The 14,728-nt window shown below is 37.6% G+C and overlaps 1 protein-coding gene across 4 annotated transcripts in view; it reads right to left on the reverse strand.

The window, feature by feature from the left end:
- LOC138692255 (inositol-tetrakisphosphate 1-kinase-like) overlaps positions 1–14,728 on the reverse strand; it is a 40,618-nt gene continuing 25,890 nt past the window's right edge. For all 4 annotated transcript variants that reach the window (XM_069815413.1, XM_069815411.1, XM_069815410.1 and 1 more), the window contains 4 exons: positions 14,029–14,072; positions 13,792–13,951; positions 2,439–2,675; positions 1–525 (listed from right to left, as the gene is read on the reverse strand). In XM_069815413.1, the coding sequence (XP_069671514.1) occupies positions 284–525; positions 2,439–2,675; positions 13,792–13,951; positions 14,029–14,072 (683 nt within the window). In that variant the 3' untranslated portion in view covers positions 1–283. The remainder of the gene's footprint in view (positions 526–2,438; positions 2,676–13,791; positions 13,952–14,028; positions 14,073–14,728) is intronic.

Below are 14,728 nucleotides of genomic sequence, written 5' to 3' on the forward strand. Positions count from 1 at the left end.
TCAGAGTGAGAGCGCACTGCACTCACTTCCATCAAACTTTATTTCCCAATTACAATGTTGAAAAATATAGCAAAAGTAAACAGAAGCAGTATGATCATTACGAATCGGAAGAGGTCATGCAAATTGAACGTGTAGCTGTACTGACCTCCTGACACAACACACTCTGCCAGGCACAGTCCACTATCAGACCCCAACAGTTCGGACGTTTGTACACTATGTGGGGTAAACGGCCTACACAGCAATTCGTTGTAATGATTCAAGTACTCAACACAGCGGCCCACTCCTAGCAACTTGCAATGTTCGTCACCTCCCTCGAGTCTTGCCTCTTCTTCTCGTCACTCGAGTCACTTGTATCGAACCCAGAATCGTCCTGGTCACCACTGCCTGGTGACGCCATGTCACACTTCTTACTGACCGGCTTGGAGAGGGGCGGGCTGAACTCTGGTGTCACACAGCAGTGCTCACTCACAGTCTGCAAGATGCAGTTCATCAGGCTGTCGAAGAAGTGGGGGTACCCGTCATAGCCTGTAACAGCAAACATCACCACTACTCTCCTAAAGAAACAAATGCATATTACTACAGAGTATTCACTAGGGTCTCAGTCAAACGAGCAGACCTAATTATACTCTTATTTTAATGTACCGAAGTACATATGATATTTCCATGCAGATATTCTGCGTCATCATACGATGTAAGAGTATTGGAACGGAGAAAAATTCTCTCCGGCGCCGGGATTTGAACCCGGGTTTTCAGCTCTACATGCTGATGCTTTATCTACTAAGCCACACCGGATACCATGTACCACGTATCATATGTACTTCGGTACATTATAATAATATATATGATATGCGTAAATCACTTCGTGATTTAAGACGGCGCTTATTCCATCAGATCCCGGCCAACTAGTCACTCATAACGAGTGCACCTCAGCACATGTGTGGACTTCGGTCCTACATTCATAGACATCTATGACGTAGTGCAGAGGGCGGCCACTAGAGGGAACCCAAGAGTTGGAACTTAATCTGAGACGATTCTGTCCGATGCCGGGGTGGTATGCGGTGTGGCTTAGTGGATAAAGCATCAGCACGTAGAGCTGAAAACCCGGGTTCAAATCCCAGCGCCGGAGAGAATTTTTTTCAGTTCCATTACTCTTACATCCTAATTATAGTCAGCTGATATCAAGCCACTTCAAAGTCACACAACGTGCGTGTATTTATTTATTAACCTGCCAGTGAACAGGTCCTGAAAAGTTACATAAGTGCACGGGTTGGGTCTCTCAGACCCATTTTTGTCAATACACTACTGTTTGTGAAAAGTGCAACACCCAGAAAGAATGGCTCGAACGCCTCCAAACTCGAAAGATGTGTAGAACAGTGTACCACCAATAACTGATTATGTTTCCAGACAGATGGTGTACACATTCGCCCAACGGTGATGTCTCTTGTGTCACTAGCACGGTCAGTGTTATGCCTTGCTCAGTCAGTGCAGAGTTCCAAACGAAGTGTAAACGTGAAAGTTAGTGCAGGTATGCCTTGTCGACATGGAAGGGCACTATATCAGCACGTGAGTGAGTTCGAAAGGGGCAGAATGGTTGGTTTCCGGGAAGCAGGTTTGTCATACCGTGACATTTCGGCTCGTACAGGGCATGCTGCTACGACAGTGATGCATGCGTGGAATAGAAGAGGGTCGTACGCAGAGACGAGTGCGTGCTGGACCACGCGATGTGACCACAGCACGGGATGACCGCCATCTTGTCCGCATGGCCATGACGGACTGTACAGCTTCATCGACAGTGTTGAGTCGATGTTGGAGTACTGCAATGGGTGTGGACCTGTCTGCGTCGAGGTTCGCGATCAGGGACTGATTTGATTTGCGTTTCTGCAACCGGGCCTTATGGTTAAAGAGGCGATATTCACCTTCGACAAAGGTCCTTCTTTTTTTTATTCTTGCACCTCATTCTCAAAGTTCTTGTTTAGGTTCATAAACATTCAATTTACTCGTATCTACAGTACATTCTGCATACTGCAGATTTCCCCATCCATCTCTTAAGGGGAATCGCTCAGTATTATACAAGTTTACGCTATTATTTATTGTAAATTAAATTAAATTAAATTATGAGGTAAGAAAATACTAAATTATATTAAATTATACTAGGTTATACAAAATAATTATAAATGTAATTTTGACATGCACAGAAAACCAACAAGCGGGAAAACATAATGAACTGTACCATATGACATAATATAGTCCTGTGCCGCAAGGAACGCTCCTGCCATCTAACGGTAAAACTTCACATAAGATATCCCTATTGCTCTGACTCCATCTTAGAGCCATACGCGACATCCAGAAACGAGCATCCTTCAGTTCTATCAATTTAGTGTAATCAACACACCAGCTGTCCTAAAAGGCCACAAAATGAAATATCTGCAGCCAAGTACCTGGAAATGTGTTGATGTCAATGATGCCATAGCGGCCGCTGCTGTTCTCAATGATGACATCGATGCCCAGCAGTGACATCCCCAGCTCCTTCCTCAGAGTGTGCACAATGTGCTGCAACTTTGCAGAGTCAGGTTTGATGGGCTCCACGGCACAGTCGTCTGGATCCAGGATGCTTAAGCTGGATGTTGAGTCGGCCTTGGAGACATCATGGCTATTGAAGAAGATGGTGTCCCTGGCTGCAACAGCCAATTCAAGGAATTATATTAAAAGAAAAATCTGCAAGAGACAACAAATAATCGGGCTTCGCATTTTTGTCACACTGAATTTATCGAAGAATATATCCTTGTACAGAGGAAGTTCAAATGTTTGGTGCTCACTGCGTAAGTGGCGGTATAGTAAACCTACGCTGAATGTAAATAATGGAGCATATCATGACGACACTGCAACTTAATTTTAATGGTTTGCACAATCGAAACATTTTGAACAAATATGTTTGCCCCTCCACTGACTACAATCGCATTTCAAAATTAATAATCTGATAATAAATATACAACAAAAGTTTTTAAACCTATATACGAATGATTTGTCCAATATTCTTTTGAGAAGATTAACTCCATATGTAGATGAAATTATTGGGGATCATCAGTGTGGCTTTAGGCGTAATAGATCGACTATTGACCAGATATTTTATATTCGACAGATAATGGAGAAAAAATGGGAGTATAAGGGTACAGTGCATCAGTTATTCATAGATTTCAAAAAGGCATATGACTCAGTTACGAGAGAAGTTTTATATGATAGTCTTATTGAATTTGGTATTCCCAAGAAACTAGTTCGATTAATTAAAATGTGTCTGAGTGGGACGTACAGCAGAGTTCGTATAGACCGGTTTCTATCTGATGCGTTTCCAATTCACTGCGGGCTAAAGCAAGGAGATGCACTATCACCTTTACTTTTTAACTTTGCTCTAGAGTATGCCATTAGGAAAGTCCAGGATAACAGAGAGGGTTTGGAATTGAACGGGTTACATCAGCTGCTTGTCTATGCGGATGACGTGAATATGCTAAGAGAAAATCCACGAACGATTAGGGAAAACACGGGAATTTTACTTGAGGCAAGTGAAGAGATAGGTTTGGAAGTAAATCCCGAAAAGACTAAGTATATGATTATGTCTCGTGACCAGAATATTGTACGAAATGGAAATATAAAAATTGGAAATTTATCTTTTGAAGAGGTGGAGAAGTTCAAATATCTTGGAGCAAAAGTAACAAATTTAAAAGATACTCGAGAGGAAATTAAAGACAGAATAAATATGGGAAATGCCTGTTATTATTCGGTTGAGAAACTTTTATCATCCACTCTGCTGTCAAAAAATCTGAAAGTTAGAATTTATAAAACAGTTATATTACCGGTTGTTCTTTATGGTTGTGAAACTTGGACTCTCACTTTGAGAGAGGAACATAGGTTAAGGGTATTTGAGAATAAGGTACTTAGGAAAATATTTGGGGCTAAGAGGGATGAAGTTACAGGAGAATGGAGAAAGTTACACAACACACAACTTCAAGCATTATATTCTTCACCTGACATAATTAGGAACATTAAATCCAGACGTTTGAGATGGGCAGGGCATGTAGCACGTATGGGTGAATCCAGAAATGCATATAGTGTGTTAGTTTGGAGGCTGGAGGGAAAAAGACCTTTGGGGAGGCCGAGACGTAGATGGGAAGATAATATTAAAATGGATTTGAGGAAGGTGGGATATGATGATAGAGAATGGATTAATCTTACTCAGGATAGGGGCCAATGGCAGGCTTATGTGAGGGCGGCAATGAACCTCCAGGTTCCTTAAAGGCCATTAAGTTAAGTATATACGAATGATAATTTACACCGATTTATTGAAATAACTACTATTGCAGTGAAAAAAAATATACATTCTGAGATTAGTAACTGGAAACTTTTGCAATTGTCAGTTATCATCATTATTCATTAAGCACAAATCGCTGGAAAACTGCGAAAGGTCACAATTAGAATCTGCATCTCTTGCAGCAAGAAACAATTGTCCATGATATCAACCTATAATATATTATGTTTGAATTTTCCCTGTGAAAGGTGAAAAATTGAGATGGTGTCGGGTGGAGTTCCTGGTTAGCTCAGTTGGTAGAGCGCTAATATGTTCAACCAGAGGTCCCAGGATCAATACCCGACCTCGAAACAATTTTTCCCTTGAAATTATTATTCAAGTCTGCTTCAAAGGGAGCTTTACCTGAAAAACTAGACTTGTAAAATATATATCGATCGTCTAGTTCAAAAGTGCGACAACTCAAAAAAACAAATTTTGAGATATCTTCAGTTGAAAGTTTCAAATAAATCACTTAGAAAGAACAGAGTTCTGGTTCATAACCACGACAATTAGAAATGAGTCAGTATTCAGGACGAGTTTATCACAGTCTTCCAGTTCATTATTAATACATTTCGAAATGTACTAATAATGAATTAGTAAAGTCCATAGTTATAATTACTTCTAAAGCAGTTTATTTAGTTTTTTTTCTTTTTGGTTGTAAATATGATTTATCTCAATACTGAATCGGAAAGAGCTCCGAAAGGGGCTTTCAGTAGTATAAATAACTAAAAACTGGCAATTTTTGAGTTATCACACTTATGAACTGGACGATCGATATGTCAATACCTAATCTCGGAACAATTTTTCCCTTGAAATTATTATGCAAGTCTGCTTCAAAGGGAGCTTTACCTGAAAAACTAGACTTGTAAAATATATGTCACTGTAGGCACATTAACAGAAAACCACAATTCCATGTCACACAGAGTTTCTGTGCACTTAATGTGAGTCTCTGGTGTCTTGTCAGCCCACTCGAGTTGTGTGGATAAAAGGGGAAAAATTGAGATGGTGTCGGGTGGAATTCCTGGATAGCTCAGTTGGTAGAGCACTGGTACGTTCAACCAGGGGTCCCGGAATCAATACCCGACCTCGGAACAATTTTTCCCATGAAATTATTCAAGTCTGCTTCACAGGGAGTTTTACCTGAGAAACTAGACTTGCACGGATAGTCGTTCATTGGTCATAGAATTTCGTAAAAATGTTTTAACCCGTTTAAAGCACTCATACTACGTTCACTTGAAGCAGTTGTTGCAAGCAAACACAAGACTAAATGCAGAAGCTTAATCACGTGTTCGTACGTAAATATCTTGTTAGATAATGAATTTAAGAAGATTAAGAGGTGACAAACATTTCTCTACGATGAAAGAGTAATGGAACAGAGAAAAATTCTCTCCAGCGCCGGGATTTGAACCCGGGTTTTCAGCTCTACGTACTGATGCTTTATCCACTAAGCCACACCGGATTCCACCCCAGCGTCAGAAGAATCATCTCAGTTTTAAGTTCCAACTCTTGGGTTCCCTCTAGTGGCCGCCCTCTGCACTACGTCATAGATATCTATGAACCTAGGACCGAAGTCCACACATCTGCTGAGGTGCACTCGTTATGAGTGACTAGTTGGCCGGGATCCGATGGAATAAGCGCTGTCTTAAATCACGAAGTGATTTACGCATATCATATATATTATTATAATGTACCGAAGTACATGTGATATTTCCATGCAGATTTTCTGCGTCATCATACGATGAAAGAGTAACAGAATTTTTCTCTGTTCCATTACTCTTTCATCGTATGATGATGCAGAAAATTTGCATGGAAAAATCATATGTACTTCGGTACATTATAATAATATATAATAATATATATAAAGATTTCTCTGAATCACAACAAATAATACTTAAATCATTTTTCAGTTGCTTGTCTTCGAAAAATGAATATCTTCTTCTTCTTCTTCATCTATCCCTTATGCCTTGCAGCATTGGGTCCTCCACCCATTTCTTATATCTCTCCCGGTCCAATGCCAATCTTCTTATTTCCCGGATTTCCTTCCCTCTTCTCCTCGCCACATCATTAACGTATTGTTTCCATTCTATTCTTGGTCTACCCCTGCTCCTTTTATCTTCTACTCTTGATTCGAATACTTCTTTCACTTTCCTCTCATCTCCCATTCTAACCAGATGTCCAAACCAATTCAGCTGTTTCTTTTCAATTTGTTTGGTGCTACTGCAGTTAATTTCTAATATTTATATTTCTAACTCTATCTCTCTTAGTTTTCCCAACTACTTTCCTCAGATATTTCATTTCTGATGCCGTCACTCTACTTTTATGCTTATTCATCATTGCCCAAGTCTCAGCACCATATAGGAGTACAGGTAAATATACTGTTTTATAAATCTGCATTTTTGTTTTCTTGTTTACTTCTCTCTTTCCAATAATTGTATTATTTAGATTATAATAAACTTGATTTGCTTTTCTAATTCAATTGTTTATTTCTTCGTCTAGTTTGCCATTGTCATTTATTAGTGTTTCTAAATACTTATAACTATTTACTTGTTCTAATGTTTGATCTTTCCATTTTATTTCGAAATTTACCTTTTCCCCTCCAATCTTCATTATTTTGCTTTTATTAACATTCACAGCCATACCTCGTTCTTCTAAGGTACTTGCCCATTCTATAACTGCATTCTGAAGGTCTTCAACATTATTATTAATCAAAACAATATCGTCTGCATATATCAGTGATTGCAGGTATATAAGTCTTAAGTTTCCAATTTCCAACTTTATATCTTCTTGTTCGTCTTCTGCACTGTTTTATGATTTGATCCATGAATGTTATAAATAATAATGGGCTTATGCCCACGTGCATCAACATCGGTTAGTGTAACCATCAGTTAAAATTGTCACCTAATTCCTGATTAAGCATTTTTACGGTGGATCGACCTCGGTTACGACTTAAATAGGAGGTTAACCACAGTAATCTCTAACCAACCAAATATGAGCGGTTAAAGGAGATAACCAGCGATTAATAGAGCAAGTAAAGCAAAATGGCGGCCAGAACCACAGGTGATTATTTCGAAGACGATTATTATTGTGCAGTATTTGAATTATTTGGATAGAGCGTGAGCGTGAAGGTTCTTTAGTGGAAAGAGAGAATTCTTACGAGGAATTAGGTGACAGAAAATTTCAGGAGGGATTTCGTTTATCAAAATCTACAAATGAATTACTTGAAATAACACAAGAACAATCATATTTCTCCTACGGATCGGCTGCTTATATTACGATTCTATGTAACTGTTATTTTCTGTATTTTAAGAGGGAATACTCGAATACCGGTATCTCTTTCTCTATGTCACTGGCTGAACAAAGAGAGGTTATGGATGGATCTTAGGATAATGCACAATTCCCTGGTGTAAATGGGGTCCAAGATCGTACACACATTCCTACCAATCTTCTACATCCTTTTCCTTTATGGATATTCCATCTTTTTTATATAATACATTTAAATCTAGTAATTAAGTCTATCGATACTTCAACCTAACATTGGGATATAATCATTTTTGGATTCAATTTTCCATTTTGTACGATTTTAACCTAACAGTACTGAAAAACAAAGAAATGGAACTCACAAATATAACATCGCCCAAAGGCAAACAAATGCAACGCGAAAATGTTGGATGCGTTCATTTCGATGTAGAACATAGTGAGCGCAGTCGTTTTTAGACGTTGACTATTATCTTTGCAGCGGTATGGATGCTTTCCTTCAGTCATTTTGTAGAAACAATGTACCATCATAGACTTTACTCTGGTTAAATGAGGTGTCAGCTAGCCATGTTTAAGTAATCAGTGATTGTGAATGGTGCACAGAAATTACATTTTAACCACGGTTACTGTTTAACCGTCGTTTCGTAATCTATGATTACTGTGTTTTTAATCAATGTTGATGCACTTCGCCATTAGACTGTCTCCTTGGAAAAATGAATATGCTGACAATAATTTTGTAACTTCAGTGTGAGAAAAACTTAATTTATAGTCACTGAACTTTTTTTCATTCAACAGTTTCACAAAACTTATTTCTTTTAAATCTTGAAATCTAATTTTCATTTGAATCAGTTAATCTAAAATTTCATGCGTGAGAATACGCAATTTGGCGACATCTTCTGTCTTATACTCAATGCTGTCATTTAACAGTTATGCTTACAGGAGTGAAGGGCTGTAGCTTCATTTCTCATCTCTTTGAAATTGCATAATACATTTTTAACTTCACTGTTGCACAGATTTATGTCAGATGTTCCTTTTGCCTGAAGCACACTGAACAGATTACCAGTGAACAAAAAAACTTTGCTAAAAAGGCACAGCAAAAACACGAAAGTTGAGTAATTTAATTTTCTAACAATACCCCAAGCGCAACTAAATAACACTGGATCCCAATCATCATAGTCTATTACATGTTCTACTGCCCGCATCAATTCTGAGAAATGAGATCTTATTGTTGCAGCGACTTGAGAATGATAATTCCACCTTGTGTCGCTGTGGGAGAAAGTTTGAACCTTGTTCTCACAAGAGTTCATTCCGTTTTGTAGTTCTACTGAAGAATTTATTTTACTTGGTTATTTAACGACGCTATATCAACTACGAGGTTATTTAGCGTCGATGGAATCGGTGATTGTGAGATGATATTTGGCGAGATGAGGCAGAGGATTCGCCATAGATTACCTGACATTTGCCTTACGATTGGGAGAACCCCGGAAAAAACCCAACCAGGTAATCAGTCCAAGCGGGAATCGAACTCGCGTCCAAGCACAACTCCAGATCGGCAGCCAAGCGCCTTAGCCGACAGAGCTACACCGGTGGCTCTCTACTGAGATAGTGAGATCACAAATAAACAGTTTAAGGGGTTAGTTACAGCTTACTGCAGAAAAATTTTGGAAATATTCAACATTTTTTTCCTCCATTACTGTATCTTGTATAATAATGAAAATTAGTATGTGTAAAAAAATTGTCTTTCTGCTATATGAAAAAAATGTGTTTACGATTTTAAAAAAAATCATTTATATATTTTTTTCAAAATTCAAAATGGTGGCAGTTCACTGTGCAGTGATGAAGCGTTTCTCTCATAACTCAAAAACTATCGAACATTCTGTGATGGAATTTTTATGTCTATTTATGCATGTCATATCTACAATATGATGCAAAATCACTTCTCTACCTTTGATAAATTGTCCGATAAAAAATAAATTCATTTAAAAACATAGTGAATCAGTATTTTCTTCTAACACAAAAAAAAAATATATATATATATATATATATATTTATTAAGGAATGTAGTTGAAAGAACATGATATTGTAAACATGAGTTTCAGAATTAAATAAAAGAGAGACAACATGAAAAAGTTAATGAGTTATGAGGCAAACACTTCATCACTGCACAGTGAACTGCCATCATTTTGTTCCCGGTTTAACTACTTATCCTCCAATCACAATCTAAACATCAGGTCACAGGAAAGCCAAATCCTAGCAATTCCTGCCCACAGAACATCCCACTATTCATCCTCTTTTACTGTCTCAGTCCCCCGTGAACGGAATTCTCTACCTCAGAAGATTAGGGGCTGCCAGACAATAACCACTTTCAAGAAAAGGCTAAACAATTTCTTACGGGCGCAGTCAAATTGAAGTTATACTTGTGATCGAGCTTAATAATTTAATTTAATTTAGGTATGACTATCATTATTATCATTATTATTATTATTATTATTATTATTACATAATTATTTTATTGGTGTTGTGAAGATAAAAAGAATTGTTATTATATTATATTATTATGTATTATATTGTATTGTATTGTAGTGTAGTATTGTATTGCTTTGTACTGTAGTATTGTATTGTATTAATTATGTTATATTCATAGCAATGTAGTAATTTTCTATCATACTGGTTGAGTGGAAGAGAAGGCCGAATGGCCTTAACTCTGCCAGTTGAAATGAACCACTATTATTATTATTATTATTATTATTGTTGGGCGGCCAGGTAGCTCAGTTGGTAGAGCAGCTGGCTATGGACTGGAAGGTCCGGGGTTCGATCCCAGGTGGTGGCAGGAATTTTTCTCGTTGCCAAACTTTCAGAACGGCCCCGAGGTTCACTCAGCCTCCTATAAAATTGAGTATCGGGTCTTTCCCGGGGGTAAAAGGCGGTCAGAGCGTGGTGCCGACCACACCACCTCATTCTAGTGCCGAGGTCATGGAAAGCATGGGGCTCTACCTCCATGCCCCCCAAGTGCCTTCATGGCATGTTACGGGGATACCTTTACCTTATTATTATTATTATTATTATTATTATTATTATTATTATTATTATTATATCATCATCATCATCATCATCATTTTGAATTCTGAAAATAATATAAATAATTTTTTTTAAATCGTAAAAATATTTTTTTCATATAGTAGGACAGTGTTTTACACATACCAATTGTCATTATTGTACAAGATACAGCAATGAAGGAAAAAATGTTGAATATTTCCAAGAATTTTACTGCTATAAGCTATACTTAAACCCTTAATTTGTTTAATGTGTTTCGAGCCATTCAATAACACTAGATTCATTTGATGGGCATAACAATGGATAAATATTGCATGCGGATAAGACTGTCCCACAAGGGCCTGAACACCTTTATGACCTCCTGTTAAGGTAGAAGCTCCATCATAAGTCTGGCAGGATTTGAACCTGGGCCAGCTCGTTTCATGATCAGGCAAACTAATCATTAATCCACACCGGTGGACAAGAACCATTCTTGATGAAAACACTGACCAGAATACTCTGGGCAAAAGAGAAGAAAACATTCTTTACTTTTCATTTTTTCTTGGATATACGATATATGTTATTTCACAAACTATGTGCAGTACCCTTATTCTCTCTTAAAATAATACACGACAATGCCTCATATAATGTGAAATTATCCATAAAAGTCATCTATATTATTGACAAACGAAACTATGTTATGGCAACACATAACAAATATGGTGGTGAATATTATTGTGTTTATCAAGTAATTTGGCAATTATAAAAGTGTATAAATAACTGTGGTATTTTGTTTAATATGTGTCGTCAACACTGTATCTCGTGACCAGAACATTGTACGAAATGGAAATATAAAAATGGGAAATTCAGTCTTTGAAGAGGTGGAAAAATTCAAATATCTTGGAGCAACAGTAACAAATATAAATGACGCTTGGGAGGAAATTAAATGCAGAATAAACATGGGATTTGCCTATTATTATTCGATTGAGAAGCTTTTGTCATCCAGTCTGCTCTCAAAAAAGCCGAAAGTTAGAATTTATAAAACAGTTATATTACCGGTTGTTCTGTATGGTTGTGAAACTTGGGCTCTCACTTTGAGAGAGGAACAGAGGTTGAGTGTTTAAGAATAAGATGCTTAGGAAAATATTAGTGGCTAAGAGAGATACAGGAGAATGGAGAAGATTACACAATGCAGAACTGCACGCATTCTATTCTTCATCTGACATAATAAAATTAGGAACATATCCAGACGTTTGAGATGGACAGAGCATGTAGCACACATGAATGAATCCAGAAATGCTTATAGTGTGTTGGTTGGGAGGCCGGAGGGAAAAAGATCTTTGGGGAGGCTGAGACATAGATGGGAGGATAATATTAAAATGGATTTGAGGAAGGTGAGATATGATGGCAGAGACTGGATTAATCTTGCTCAGGATAGGGACAGATGACGGGCTTATGTGAGGGGGGCAATGAACCTCCGGGTTCTCTAAACGCCATAAGTAAGTACGTGTCATCAAGTTTTTATTTAAATATAATATTCCATATCCCGAAAAGAAGCGTATAAACGCGAAAAATGCATTCGAAACCAATAAGCTGCAACAGAACAACACGTTTGAGTAAGGTAAAAAAAAATTAAAGTAAAAAAGACTTTCTTATCTTCAGCCCTCAGTACTCTGTCAGTGTTTACATCTAGGGTGGTTCTTATTTTGGACAGAATATAGTTTGTAAGCTGTAGCCCAACATAAAATAGCACAGTGTCAACATAGTGAAGTATTACACTTTCATTTGAGAACACATACAATTTCTTTTGTTTATATCATAAGTAGAGACCGGATTTTTATGTAATTACATAATGTATTCCTTTCAACCTAACCATATATAAATAACAAATCTTTGCGAATCTTGTAATTACCGTTAATATATTAAAATTTGATACTACATATTTTTACATATTTACCCCACATTACATATTATGTCTTGGTATTACATAAATCTACATATTTAGGGGTTTTATTCATTTTTACGTCTCTGAAAGGAAAAAAAAAAAAAAAAACTTCTGCTTGGGAAGTTTACAATTTGAAATACACAGATTTAAAAAGTCTTTTTGCCTATCCAAGGAAGCATATATTTCGGGACGAAACATAACGTCCTTAGTTGCAGGAAGGAATAAAGGCACTCACCCCATACCACCCACTGTAAATATGAGTGAACAAAAGACAACCTTTCTCATACAACTACCTTATATTGTAAAAATCACTCAGAAAGTAGCATTGCCTTCATGCGGTGAAGTGGAACGAGGACGACATAATTTGTCTGCACACCTTTTAACAAGTTGTTCCCATGCAATTTGCAACCTTACCCACCCTCTTCCAAATTCTTCCAGGGAAAACCTGTGTCAAGTCTGACATGAGACTTTCAGGTTATTTTGACCTCTTTTTTTTAAATTTAGTAGACCTATATGAGGTTTCCTGAGCAATTAGAAAGTATGGTTCTTGACTGGAATAATCCTACCCTTCTGAATGAGACAGGAATGTCATTTTTCAAACAACAGTCTGTAAATACTTACGGTTTGAGGTTTTAGTAGGTACTTTGTTTCTTACAGGGAGCAGCTAAAATGCCTGTGTCCCACATCTCCTCTTATTTTCTCCTAATCCATCCAGTAAAGCGAAACAGTGCTTGCAGTACTGTTGTGTCATTCTTTTCACTCAGTTCTCTAGTTTTAGTACTTACAGTATAAAGTGCAAGGGAGTTTATCTACTGCTTTTAATTAACTAAAATGGCCCCTGTATCTTCAACCCTAGCGACAAAAATAAAATCATGGATTGCAATGGACGAAGCTTTCACTACAGATGGAAAAATAATAATGTGTTAAGTGTGCGGTAAAAAATTAGGGTGCTCTATGAAATCACAACTGGAGACCTGCCACATATTGATATTAAATATTTTCATGATTTTACATGTTTTGGTACATATTCAGCTTATTTTTCTTACATAAATATGTACATATTTCACACATTGATATTACATAAAATCCGGTCCCTAATCATAAGGTATGCTCTTACAATAAATAAAGAGTAAGCAGGCAAGAAAGCAACCAAACAAGCAGGCATGCAGTTAACATTCTCTAAGTGGTTCTGTTGTTAAAAGAAAGCTGAGGGCCGCACCGCATGGGTAGAAGTTCTTGAGGGAGGGCCGCTCGACCACGAAGTACTCCTCGCCCACCTGGAAGATCTTGTACAAGATGGCATTGTGGTTCACAAAACTCTGGGCCACACAGGGGGGATGGCAGTCCCGCACGCCATCCTCGTTGAATATCACGGCCATCTGCAAAACATCACACATACACACACAACTCTTCACGTGCATTCCTCTCAAGTACCTCATGCCACTTCACTGAGTACCTTGTGAGCGTTGCTGGATCCATGTCCCACTGACGGCTTGCAGACTGCAACAGAAAACACACACACGTCAAAGTCTGTCTTCTGCACTAGCAGTACTGTACTTTCTTAGTGATAAGTTTCCCCTTCTTATGTGATGAATTCAGGCTGTTACCCAAGGGAGGGGGAATCTCTCCCATAAGAACTTCAGGATGTCTCCCTCCCCTACAAAAATTTCAAATTTTTTTAACTAAAAAAATATAGTGTGGTTTTAGGTGTAATAGATTGACTATTGATCAGATTTTTTGTATTCGACAGATATTGGAGAAAAAATGGGAGTATAAGGGTACAGTACATCAGTTATTCATAGATTTCAAAAAGGCATATAACTCGGTTAAGAGAGAAGTTTTATATGATATTCTTATTGAATTTGGTATTCCTAAGAAACTAGTTCGATTAATTAAAATGTGTTTTAATGAAACTTACATGCAGAGTCCGTATAGACCAGTTTCTATCTGATGTTTTTCCAATTCACTGCGGGCTAAAGCAGGGAGATGCACTATCACCTTTACTTTTTAACTTCGCTCTAGAATATGCCATTAGGAAAGTCCAGGATAACAGAGAGGGTTTGGAGTTTAACGGGTTACATCAGCTGCTTGTCTATGCGGATGACGTGAATATGTTAGGAGAAAATCAACAAATGATTAGGGAAAACGCGGAAATT

Source organism: Periplaneta americana, chromosome 16 (assembly GCF_040183065.1).
Source record: "Periplaneta americana isolate PAMFEO1 chromosome 16, P.americana_PAMFEO1_priV1, whole genome shotgun sequence".
Taxonomy (NCBI): domain Eukaryota; kingdom Metazoa; phylum Arthropoda; class Insecta; order Blattodea; family Blattidae; genus Periplaneta; species Periplaneta americana.